Source organism: Nematostella vectensis, chromosome 2 (assembly GCF_932526225.1).
Source record: "Nematostella vectensis chromosome 2, jaNemVect1.1, whole genome shotgun sequence".
Classification (NCBI taxonomy): domain Eukaryota; kingdom Metazoa; phylum Cnidaria; class Anthozoa; order Actiniaria; family Edwardsiidae; genus Nematostella; species Nematostella vectensis.
The window spans coordinates 2,246,178-2,258,966 of NC_064035.1; the positions used below are offsets into that span (position 1 = coordinate 2,246,178).

Genomic DNA, 12,789 nt, shown 5'->3' on the forward strand with positions numbered 1-12,789 from the left:
ACTAATCGTCCAACGGCGTCGGTCAAGGATGCTGGTGGCTACTTTCTCGTTTTAAAATGCGGCTAGAGACAAGGGAAAATAGTTTAGCTCGGATGTGTTGCCACATATCGAATGTAAGTGTACCCTGGCATAGGTCTGCGAGATAAAAATATTTTGTTTGTTGTTTTTTCCTCTCGAATTTCAACGGTATTTGAGTGCTACTGAAAATGGCGCCTCCAACCTTGTTGCTTTCCTTAGTAGGGGGAGAGAAGTCATAAATTCCGTTAAGAACCCCCCCCCCCCCCCCCAAATCGTGCATTACACGTGAATTTGACAACAACAAGGCATCTTCTTAGTTTTAAGGCAATTTTATTGACAACATTTCACACAAATAACGCTTTACTCGTCCCCTCTCAGAACAGCCGAATTCCGTGCTACGAACAAGCAACCATTGCCTGGGCTACCTGTGCTTACCAAACAACAACTATACGAGTACCGAACGAACAACTTCCGAGACCAAATAAAACCGCCAGCTGCGCAAAAAGCATACAAGCTGAATTTTTTTCTTACAAATTTATATTTGTCCAGGTTACACATTCTTTCTAATCTTTCCTCTAAGGTCTCTGAGTGATGGTCTTTTTCAAGCAGAAAAATTTGTAGCGTCCTTTATAAAAACCCAATTGAAGAGGAGTAGTCGTCATAAATCCCACTGAAAACACATCAATGGCGTTGGTATTCTTGCTGCCAGGGACTCCAACTTCTGGGCCGTATATTCGGCGGTCGAAAGCTTCTCTCATGATGGAGCTTCAAAGTGCTTGCGGCAGCATTTCCCGAAGTAGATGATAGCAGGGCAGTTTTGCCCTTCCCGCTCCTCGACTAAAACGTTATTGGCTTTGATGTCATTGTGGAGATTTCCTTTGTGATGTATATAGTCAACCGTATTGCAGATCTTTTGAAACACTGCATTCAACTGTTGTTTTGAAAGTAGAGAAAATGAAATAAATACAGTACGGTATTTACATATACTTTGATTGGCTATTAGTTTGGATAACTTCATTACATCTCATTTGCAGGTTTTAAATCATAGCAATTATGTTTCAGATGAAGTCTTCAAGGCGTGCCGCCCAAAACTACAGTGAGAACATAAAGCACATTACACAACCTCCTCTATGAAAAAAAATATATCCAGCAATATGTTTCAGATGAAGTCTTCAAGGCGTGCCGCCCAAAACAACAGTGAGAACATAAAGCACATTACCTGATTACACAAATTCCTGTATGAAAAAAAATATATCCAGCAATATGTTTCAGATGAAGTCTTCAAGGCGTGCCGCCCAAAACAACAGTGAGAACATAAAGCACATTACCTGATTACACAACCTCCTATATGAAAAAAATATATCCAGCAATATGTTTCAGCTGAAGTCTTCAAGGCGTGCCGCCCAAAACAACAGTGAAAACACAAAGCACATTACACAACCTCCTATATGAAAAAAATATATTAAGCAATATGTTTCAGATGAAGTCTTCAAGGCGTGCCGCCCAAAACAACAGTGAGAACATAAAGCACATTACACAACCTCCTATATGAAAAAAAATATATCCAGCAATGTGTTTCAGCTGAAGTCTTCAAGGCGTGCCGCCCAAAACAACAGTGAGAACATAAAGCACATTACCTGATTACACAACCTCCTATATGAAAAAAATATATCCAGCAATATGTTTCAGATGAAGTCTTCAAGGCGTGCCGCCCAAAACAACAGTGAGAACATAAAGCACATTACACAACCTCCTATATGAAAAAAATATATTAAGCAATATGTTTCAGATGAAGTCTTCAAGGCGTGCCGCCCAAAAGAACAGTAAAAAGACAAAGCACATTACACAACCTCCAATATGGAAAAATATATATTAAGCAATATGTTTCAGCTGAAGTCTTCAAGGCGTGCCGCCCAAAACAACAGTGAGAACATAAAGCACATTACACAACCTCCTATATGAAAAAAATATATTAAGCAATATGTTTCAGATGAAGTCTTCAAGGCGTGCCGCCCAAAACAACAGTGAGAACATAAAGCACATTACACAACCTCCTATATGAAAAAAATATATCCAGCAATATGTTTCAGATGAAGTCTTCAAGGCGTGCCGCCCAAAACAACAGTGAGAACATAAAGCACATTACACAACCTCCTATATGAAAAAAATATATCCAGCAATATGTTTCAGCTCAAGTCTTCAAGGCGTGCCGCTCAAAACAACAGTGAAAACACAAAGCACATTACACAACCTCCAATATGAAAAAAATATATTAAGCAATATGTTTCAGATGAAGTCTTCAAGGCGTGCCGCTCAAAACAACAGTGAAAACACAAAGCACATTACACAACCTCCTATATGAAAAAAATATATCCAGCAATATGTTTCAGATGAAGTCTTCAAGGCGTGCCGCCCAAAACAACAGTGAAAACATAAAGCACATTACCTGATTACACAACCTCCTATATGAGAAAAATATATCCAGCAATATGTTTCAGATGAAGTCTTCAAGGCGTGCCGCCCAAAACAACAGTGAGAACATAAAGCACATTACACAACCTCCTATATGAAAAAAAATATATCCAGCAATATGTTTCAGCTGAAGTCTTCAAGGCGTGCCGCCCAAAACAACAGTGAAAACACAAAGCACATTACACAACCTCCTATATGAAAAAATATAAATTCAGCAATATGTTTTAGATGAAGTCTTCAAGGCGTGCCGCCCAAAACAACAGTGAGAACATAAAGCACATTACCTGATTACACAACCTCCTATATGAAAAAAATATATCCAGCAATATGTTTCAGATGAAGTCTTCAAGGCGTGCCGCCCAAAACAACAGTGAGAACATAAAGCACATTACCTGATTACACAAATTCCTATATGAAAAAAATATATCCAGCAATATGTTTCAGATGAAGTCTTCAAGGCGTGCCGCCCAAAACAACAGTGAGAACATAAAGCACATTACCTGATTACACAAATTCCTATATGAAAAAAATATATCCAGCAATATGTTTCAGCTGAAGTCTTCAAGGCGTGCCGCCCAAAACAACAGTGAGAACATAAAGCACATTACACAACCTCCTATATGAAAAAAATATATCCAGCAATATGTTTCAGATGAAGTCTTCAAGGCGTGCCGCCCAAAACAACAGTGAAAACACAAAGCACATTACACAACTTCCTATATGAAAAAATATATATTCAGCAATATGTTTCAGATGAAGTCTTCAAGGCGTGCCGCCCAAAACAACAGTGAAAACACAAAGCACATTACACAACCTCCTATATAAAAAAAATATATTAAGCAATATGTTTCAGCTGAAGTCTTCAAGGCGTGCCGCCCAAAACAACAGTGAGAACATAAAGCACATTACCTGATTACACAACCTCCTATATGAAAAAAATATATCCAGGAATATGTTTCAGATGAAGTCTTCAAGGCGTGCCGCCCAAAACAACAGTGAGAACATAAAGCACATTACACAACCTCCTATATGAAAAATATATTAAGCAATATGTTTCAGCTGAAGTCTTCAAGGCGTGCCGCCCAAAACAACAGTGAGAACATAAAGCACATTACACAACCTCCTATATGAAAAAAATATATCCAGCAATATGTTTCAGCTGAAGTCTTCAAGGCGTGCCGCTCAAAACAACAGTGAAAACACAAAGCACATTACACAACCTCCAATATGAAAAAAATATATTAAGCAATATGTTTCAGATGAAGTCTTCAAGGCGTGCCGCCCAAAACAACAGTGAGAACATTAAGCACATTACACAACCTCCTATATGAAAAAAATATATCCAGCAATATGTTTCAGCTGAAGTCTTCAAGGCGTGCCGCCCAAAACAACAGTGAGAACATTAAGCACATTACACAACCTCCTATATGAAAAAAATATATCCAGCAATATGTTTCAGATGAAGTCTTCAAGGCGTGCCGCCCAAAACAACAGTAAAAACACAAAGCACATTACACAACCTCCAATATGGAAAAAATATATTAAGCAATATGTTTCAGCTGAAGTCTTCAAGGCGTGCCGCCCAAAACAACAGTGAGAACATAAAGCACATTACCTGATTACACAACCTCCTATATGAAAAAAATATATCCCGCAATATGTTTCAGATGAAGTCTTCAAGGCGTGCCGCCCAAAACAACAGTGAGAACATAAAGCACATTACACAACCTCCTATATGAAAAAAATATATTAAGCAATATGTTTCAGATGAAGTCTTCAAGGCGTGCCGCCCAAAACAACAGTGAGAACATAAAGCACATTACACAACCTCCTATATGAAAAAAAATATATCCAGCAATATGTTTCAGCTGAAGTCTTCAAGGCGTGCCGCCCAAAACAACAGTAAAAACACAAAGCACATTACACAACCTCCAATATGGAAAAAATATATTAAGCAATATGTTTCAGATGAAGTCTTCAAGGCGTGCCGCCCAAAACAACAGTGAGAACATAAAGCACATTACACAACCTCCTATATGAAAAAAAATATATCCAGCAATATGTTTCAGCTGAAGTCTTCAAGGCGTGCCGCCCAAAACAACAGTGAGAACATAAAGCACATTACCTGATTACACAACCTCCTATATGAAAAAAAATATATCCAGCAATATGTTTCAGATGAAGTCTTCAAGGCGTGCCGCCCAAAACAACAGTGAGAACATAAAGCACATTACCTGATTACACAACCTCCTATATGAAAAAAATATATCCAGCAATATGTTTCAGATGAAGTCTTCAAGGCGTGCCGCCCAAAACAACAGTGAAAACACAAAGCACATTACACAACCTCCTATATGAAAAAATATATATTCAGCGATATGTTTTAGATGAAGTCTTCAAGGCGTGCCGCCCAAAACAACAGTGAGAACATAAAGCACATTACCTGATTACACAACCTCCTATATGAAAAAAATATATCCAGCAATATGTTTCAGATGAAGTCTTCAAGGCGTGCCGCCCAAAACAACAGTGAGAACATAAAGCACATTACCTGATTACACAACCTCCTATATGAAAAAAATATATTTTTAGCAATATGTTTCAGATGAAGTCTTCAAGGCGTGCCGCCCAAAACAACAGTGAGAACATAAAGCACATTGCACAACCTCCTATATGAAAAAAATATATCCAGCAATATGTTTCAGATGAAGTCTTCAAGGCGTGCCGCCCAAAACAAAATACAAAAATATAATTATTACAATTATTACAAACAAAAACATAAATGTAATTATTAAAGATAAGTTATTATTTGTCAGCTGATTGCTACAATACCAAACTCTTGTCCGCCAAATTTCTCTCTAGCTTTTCGATCTTTAACGAAAGCGATTCCACTTTCGTTCTTACTTCATGCTGTGCCAGTGTTTTCGAGCATAGGTTGGGATAAACGTGGTTGATCTCCTTGTCGATTCCCGGCAGTACGTTTAGAAGTCTGAAGGAATCCCTACTTGCTGAAATCTCCCCGATTACTCCAAACGCTTAAAGGACGTAGACTTCTTCCGTTCTAGCCCTGTTCCAGGCAACGCAATCTGCTTAAAACCATTTGATCGGAGCTGAATCGCCGGCAAGCGTCCTCTCACATCCTTCGACGTTATCTTATAGCTTCGGCCGGGATGCTTCAAAGAACCTCATATTGACAAATTTTCGTGGTCGTAAACGGCATAAGTCAATATTAAGTGCGTACCATCTTTTGTTTGGGTCAATCCTCAGTGAAATCACCTCAAATTACATCATGAAATCGGAAAGGAGGTCTTAGCCGACGAGTCAAATGTTGTAGACTGAATCAATAGAGCGAGCGCTTTGATTAATATTTGGCGCTATGTTCTACCATATTCCCATAGCATAATCCAAAATTTATAGAGGCCAAGTGTCGATAGAAAATACACACTGTACCCACCTGGCACCGATCAAAGTGCAGTCATAAAATATATTCGATTAACACGAAAATGCTTGACGCATGCTGGGAACAAGCATCCCCGCAGGTACCGTTTTCTCCTCTCTAGGGCTCCTCACCAAACTCATACAGATGAAGGGTCTTAGTAAGATCTTTCATTCACATTAATTACATTGAGATCGCACCAATTTCCAGGAAGAAATTAACAGAATACCACCCGTGACAATTGGCTTTTATTCGATAGCAATTGATCCGAATCAAACCAAACTCATATAGATGAAAGGTCTTAATAAGATCTTTCATCCACATTAATTACATTGAGATCGCACCATTTTCCAGGAAATAATTAACAGAATACCACTCGTGACAATTGGCTTTTATTCGATAGCAATTGATCCGAATCAAACCAAACTCATATAGATGAAGGGTCTTAGTAAGATCTTTCATCCACATTAATTACATTGAGATCGGACCATTTTCCAGAAAATAAATAACAGAATACCACTCGTGACAAGTGGCTTTTATTCGATAGCAATTAATCCGAATCAAACCAAACTCATACAGATGAAGGGTCTTAGTAAGATCTTTTATCCACGTTAACTACATTGAGATCGCACTAATTTCCAGAAAGTATTTAACAGAATACCACTCGTGACAATTGGCTTTTATTCGATAGCAATTGATCCGAATCAAACCAAACTCATACAGATTAAGGAACTTTATCGTCTTGCCCATTTACCTCCATCACAGGTTATTTACGGAGAGGGGAGGGATGGCATGTGTCGGACAAGGAAACTGACCTCTTATAGTCTAGTTACGAATGTAGTACGAAAAGTTGCTTTTAAGCACTGAAGAAAAGATATGAACAACGCTACTAACAAGACGCGCTTCTAAACAAGGATTTTTGGTTGGTTTATTATTCGGAACATTCAACGGAAATAGGAACGCTTAACCTACGAAGGCTAAAACTACGAACGCTTGCATGTGTTACCTCTAACAAGACGTGCTTCTAAAACAAGGTGAATAACAAAGTGACTAACAAAGTGACTAACAAGGTGACTAAAAATGTCACTAACAAGGTGACTAACAACGTCACTAACAAGGTGACTAACGAACTAAAAAGGTGACTAACAATGTCACTAACAAGGTGAATAACAATGTCACTAACAAGGTGACTAACAATGTCACAAACAAGGTGACTAACAAGGTAGCTAACAAGGTGACTAACAAGGTGACTGACTAACAAGGTAGCTAACAAGGTGACTAACAAGGTAGCTAACAAGGTGACTAATAAGGTAGCTAACAAGGTGACTAACAAGGTGACTGACTAACAAGGTAGCTAACAAGGTGACTAACAAGGTTGCTAACAAGGTGACTAACAAGGTGACTAACAAGGTAGCTAACAATGTGACTAACAAAGTGACTGACAAGGTGACTAGAAATGTCACTAACAAGGTGACTAACAATGTCACTAACAAGGTGACTAACGAAGTGACTAACAAGATAACTAACAAGGTGACTAACAAGATGACTAAAAAGGTGACTATCAAGGTGACTAACAAAGTGACTAACAAGGTGACTTACAAGATGACTAAGAAGGTGACTTGCAATGTAGCCAACAACGTCACTAACAAGGTGACTAACGAAGTGACTAACAAGATGACTAACAAAGTGACTAACAAGGTCACTAAAATGGTGACTTAAAAGGTAGCTAACAAGGTGACTAACAAGGTAGCTAACAAGGTGACTAACAAGGTGACTAACAAAGTGACTAACAAGGTCACTAAAATGGTGACTTACAAGGTAGCTGACAAGGTGACTAACAAGGTGACTGACTAGCAAGGTAGCTAACAAGGTGACTAACAAGGTAGCTAACAAGGTGACTAATAAGGTAGCTAACAAGTTGACTAACAAGGTGACTGACTAACAAGGTAGCTAACAAGGTGACTAACAAGGTGACTGACTAACAAGGTAGCTAACAAGGTGACTAACAAGGTAGCTAACAAGGTGACTAATAAGGTAGCTAACACGTTGACTAACAAGGTGACTGACTAACAAGGTAGCTAACAAGGTGACTAACAAGGTTGCTAACAAGGTGACTAACAAGGTGACTAACAAGGTGACTAACAAGGTGACTAACAAGGTGACTAACAAGGTAGCTAACAAGCTGACTAACAATGTCACTAACAAGAAGACTAACAAGATGACTAACAAGGTGACTTACAATGTCACTAACAAGGTGACTAAGGAAGTCACTAACAAGATGACTAACAAGGTAACTAACAAGATGACTAACAAGGTGACTAACGCAAGGTGACTAACAAGGCGACTTACAAGGTGACTAACAAGGTGACTTACAAGGTGAATAACAAAGTGACTAACAAGGTGACTAAAAATGTCACTAACAAGGTGACTAACAACGTCACTAACAAGGTGACTAACGAAGTAACTAACAAGGTGAATAACAAAGTGACTAACAAGGTGACTAAAAAGGTGACTAACAATGTCACTAACAAGGTGAATAACAATGTCACTAACAAGGTGACTAACAATGTCACTAACAAGGTGACTAACAAGGTAGCTAACAAGGTGACTAACAAGGTGACTGACTAACAAGGTAGCTAACAAGGTGACTAACAAGGTAGCTAACAAGGTGACTAATAAGGTAGTTAACAAGTTGACTAACAAGGTGACTGACTAACAAGGTAGCTAACAAGGTGACTAACAAGGTTGCTAACAAGGTGACTAACAAGGTGACTAACAAGGTAGCTAACAATGTGACTAACAAAATGACTAACAAGGTGACTAGAAATGTCACTAACAAGGTGACTAACAATGTCACTAACAAGGTGACTAACGAAGTGACTAACAAGATAACTAACAAGGTGACTAACAAGATGACTAACAAAGTGACTAACAAGGTGACTAACAAGGTGACTTACAAGATGACTAAGAAGGTGACTTGCAATGTAGCCAACAAGGTGACTAACAAGGTGACTTACAAGGTGACTAACAAGGTGACTAACAAGGTGACTTACAAGGTAGCTAACAAGGTGACTAACAAGGTAGCTAACAAGGTGACTAACAAGGTGACTAACAAAGTGACTAACAAGGTCACTAAAATGGTGACTTACAAGGTAGCTAACAAGGTGACTAACAAGGTAGCTAACAAGGTGACTAACAAGGTGACTGACTAACAAGGTAGCTAACAAGGTGACTAACAAGGGAGCTAACAAGGTGACTAATAAGGTAGCTAACAAGTTGACTAACAAGGTGACTGACTAACAAGGTAGCTAACAAGGTGACTAACAAGGTGACTGACTAACAAGGTAGCTAACAAGGTGACTAACAAGGTAGCTAACAAGGTGACTAATAAGGTAGCTAACAAGTTGACTAACAAGGTGACTGACTAACAAGGTAGCTAACAAGGTGACTAACAAGGTTGCTAACAAGGTGACTAACAAGGTGGCTAACAAGGTGACTAACAAGGTGACTAACAAGGTAGCTAACAAGCTGACTAACAATGTCACTAACAAGAAGACTAACAAGATGACTAACAAGGTGACTAACAAGGCGACTTACAAGGTGACTAACAAGGTGACTTACAAGGTAGCCAACAAGGTGACTAAAAAGGTGACTAACAAGGTGACTTACAATGTCACTAACAAGGTGACTAACGAAGTCACTAACAAGATGACTAACAAGGTGACTAACAAGATGACTAACAAGGTGACTAACAAGGTCACTAACAAGGTCACTAAAATGGTGACTTACAAGGTAGCTAACAAGGTGACTAACAAGGTAGCTAACAAGGTGACTAACAAAGTGACTAACAAGGTCACTAAAATGGTGACTTACAAGGTAGCTAACAAGGTGACTAACAAGGTAGCTAACAAGGTGACTAACAAGGTGACTGACTAACAAGGTAGCTAACAAGGTGACTAACAAGGTAGCTAACAAGGTGACTAATAAGGTAGCTAACAAGTTGACTAACAAGGTGACTGACTAACAAGGTAGCTAACAAGGTGACTAACAAGGTGACTGACTAACAAGGTAGCTAACAAGGTGACTAACAAGGTAGCTAACAAGGTGACTAATAAGGTAGCTAACAAGTTGACTAACAAGGTGACTGACTAACAAGGTAGCTAACAAGGTGACTTACAAGGTTGCTAACAAGGTGACTAACAAGGTGACTAACAAGGTGGCTAACAAGGTGACTAACAAGGTGACTAACAAGGTAGCTAACAAGCTGACTAACAATGTCACTAACAAGAAGACTAACAAGATGACTAACAAGGTGACTAACAAGGCGACTTACAAGGTGACTAACAAGGTGACTTACAAGGTAGCCAACAAGGTGACTAAAAAGGTGACTAACAAGGTGACTTACAATGTCACTAACAAGGTGACTAACGAAGTCACTAACAAGATGACTAACAAGGTGACTAACAAGGTCACTAAAATGGTGACTTACAAGGTAGCTAACAAGGTGACTAACAAGGTAGCTAACAAGGTGACTAACAAAGTGAATAACAAGGTCACTAAAATGGTGACTTACAAGGTAGCTAACAAGGTGACTAACAAGGTAGCTAACAAGGTGACTAACAAGGTGACTGACTAACAAGGTAGCTAACAAGGTGACTAACAAGGTAGCTAACAAGGTGACTAATAAGGTAGCTAACAAGTTGACTAACAAGGTGACTGACTAACAAGGTAGCTAACAAGGTGACTAACAAGGTGACTGACTAACAAGGTAGCTAACAAGGTAGCTAACAAGGTAGCTAACAAGGTGACTAACAAGGTAGCTAACAAGGTGACTAATAAGGTAGCTAACAAGTTGACTAACAAGGTGACTGACTAACAAGGTAGCTAACAACGTGACTAACAAGGTTGCTAACAAGGTGACTAACAAGGTGACTAACAAGGTAGCTAACAAGCTGACTAACAAGCTGACTAACAATGTCACTAACAAGAAGACTAACAAGATGACTAACAAGGTGACTAACAAGGCGACTTACAAGGTGACTAACAAGGTGACTTACAAGGTAGCCAACAAGGTGACTAAAAAGGTGACTAACAAGGTGACTTACAATGTCACTAACAAGGTGACTAACGAAGTCACTAACAAGATTACTAACAAGGTGACTAACAAGATGACTAACAAGGTGACTAACGCAAGGTGACTAACAAGGCGACTTACAAGGTAACTAACAAGGTGACTTACAAGGTAGCCAACAAGGTAGCTAACAAGGTAACTAAAAAGGTGACTAAGAAGGTGATTTACAAGGTGACTAACAAGGTAACTAACAAGTTCTTTATGCTTACTCGAAGGCCCGACTAAACCTAGCACCTAACTACCTTGCACGCCAGATCCGTCTCTATGGGCCAATCCGCACTAGTACTTTTAGCTGTTTGTACAGGGATAGTTGTTGACAGGACCTTTCAGGTAATGACCAAAGACAAATGCGGACACGAGTAGACAGTGGACAAAAGTTTGTCCTCGGCGGGCCGAAGATCAAAGGATGTGACGGCCTGCAGGCTGAGCTGGCCGTTTCGAAACAAAACCAGGCCGTTGCCAATGAAATATTATCACAGGCAAACTTTAGAATCGTACTAGTTGCAGCTTGCTCGACATTGGACAGTAATAGATCCCAGACAGATATTATACGAGAGAAATTTAGCCCTGTTTGCAAACACTAGACGCTTCTACGTACCATGATACGGTTCTCAGAAGTCACAGTTGATTGACATGTATGCATTTTGTGTTCAGTGCGGATTCACATATTATTGGCTAAGTCCTGTCCCGGAGAAACAAAAACACACGTACCGACAGTGGACAAAACCTGAAACAAAAACAAGCCTCCGTGTAGTGCGGATTGGCCCTATGTGCAACCATCTTGTCATTTGTAGAGCCGTAGCAGGCCTCAAAATATTGTGGGGGCACGGTACAGAATCATCAAAAAAGTTTTGGGGGCACAGCTACGCCCCTACGAGTCATTTTCTTATATTTTATGAAAATGTTGGGGGAGGGTCACGTGTGGTAAATTAATAACTGGTCAGGGTGTCAGACAAGGCCAAGCTAATGACAAAGTATCTCATCGTGGAGCGGGTCAATAAAGCTTGTGCTTGAGAGCTGTTCCATTACTTACATTCAGGACAAGGGTGTGTCGCATGTGCATGATAGTGATGACAAAAACCTTGAGGGCCAATCCTTGTTGTAGCAGTAGTATCACCATCATAGCAAAATATTACCATCATAGCAAAATATCACCATCATAGCAAAATATCACCATCATAGCAAAATACTAAGGAGGGGGGGGGGGGTAAAAGGGCTGCGAAAACCGCGCAGACAAACGCATAGAAAAACCGCAAAACAGTCAAAATAAGTCAATAACCGTTAATCGCGTAAGCATACTAAGTGTCTGGTCCCCCGGCAGTTCCGGTTCTGTCCGTTATGAAAATTTGACTTATTTCCCCTTTTCTTGCTTTTGAACTCGAAAACTTAGTAGCTCTAATATTGCGAGCCGTTTTCCAAGTGTAATGAATTTAAAATTAGAAGCAGAAAAGCAAATTCTTTTGTAGCAGTACTTGGCTAGCGAAGAGTGAGAAAAGAAATAGAAAAAGGAAATAATAAACTCAAAATACTTTCCGCTGAAGCCCAAGGAAAAGCTTGGTAACATGGAGTTTCTCATTCGTCCTTCACCCATTTCGGTCTGTAGGTTCGTGAGGAAATATATGGCTAGTACACAAGAGCGCGTATAGAAAGATTCCGAAAGTTCGAGAATAACAAATGTTGCGAATATCACAAAAAGATATCTATAACAGCAACGCACATTAAAAAAAAGCAA

At 39.4% G+C, this 12,789-nt stretch overlaps 1 protein-coding gene and 1 long non-coding RNA gene across 2 annotated transcripts; both read left to right on the forward strand.

Moving 5' to 3' along the window:
• On the forward strand, positions 1–1,000 carry LOC125561032. The gene is made up of 2 exons (XR_007307029.1): positions 1–113; positions 599–1,000. It is a non-coding gene; the product is annotated as an uncharacterized LOC125561032 (long non-coding RNA).
• A 7,730-nt stretch (positions 1,001–8,730) lies between these two features.
• LOC125561101 (ribosomal protein S4, mitochondrial-like) lies at positions 8,731–9,862 on the forward strand. The gene is made up of 2 exons (XM_048724385.1): positions 8,731–9,006; positions 9,419–9,862. The coding sequence occupies exons 1-2, from the start codon at positions 8,731–8,733 to the stop codon at positions 9,860–9,862; spliced, it is 720 nt and encodes a 239-aa protein (XP_048580342.1).
• The last annotated feature ends 2,927 nt before the right edge of the window (positions 9,863–12,789 follow it).

Excerpts from the sequence above, each read along its gene's own strand:
- LOC125561101 (XM_048724385.1), top strand. The coding sequence starts at position 8,731 with ATGACTAACAAGGTGACTAGAAATGTCACTAACAAGGTGACTAACAAT. Across the intron at positions 9,007-9,418 it reads CTAACAAGGTGACTAACAAG|GTGACTAACAAGGTGACTAA; the intron begins GTAGCTAACAAG and ends GTGGCTAACAAG.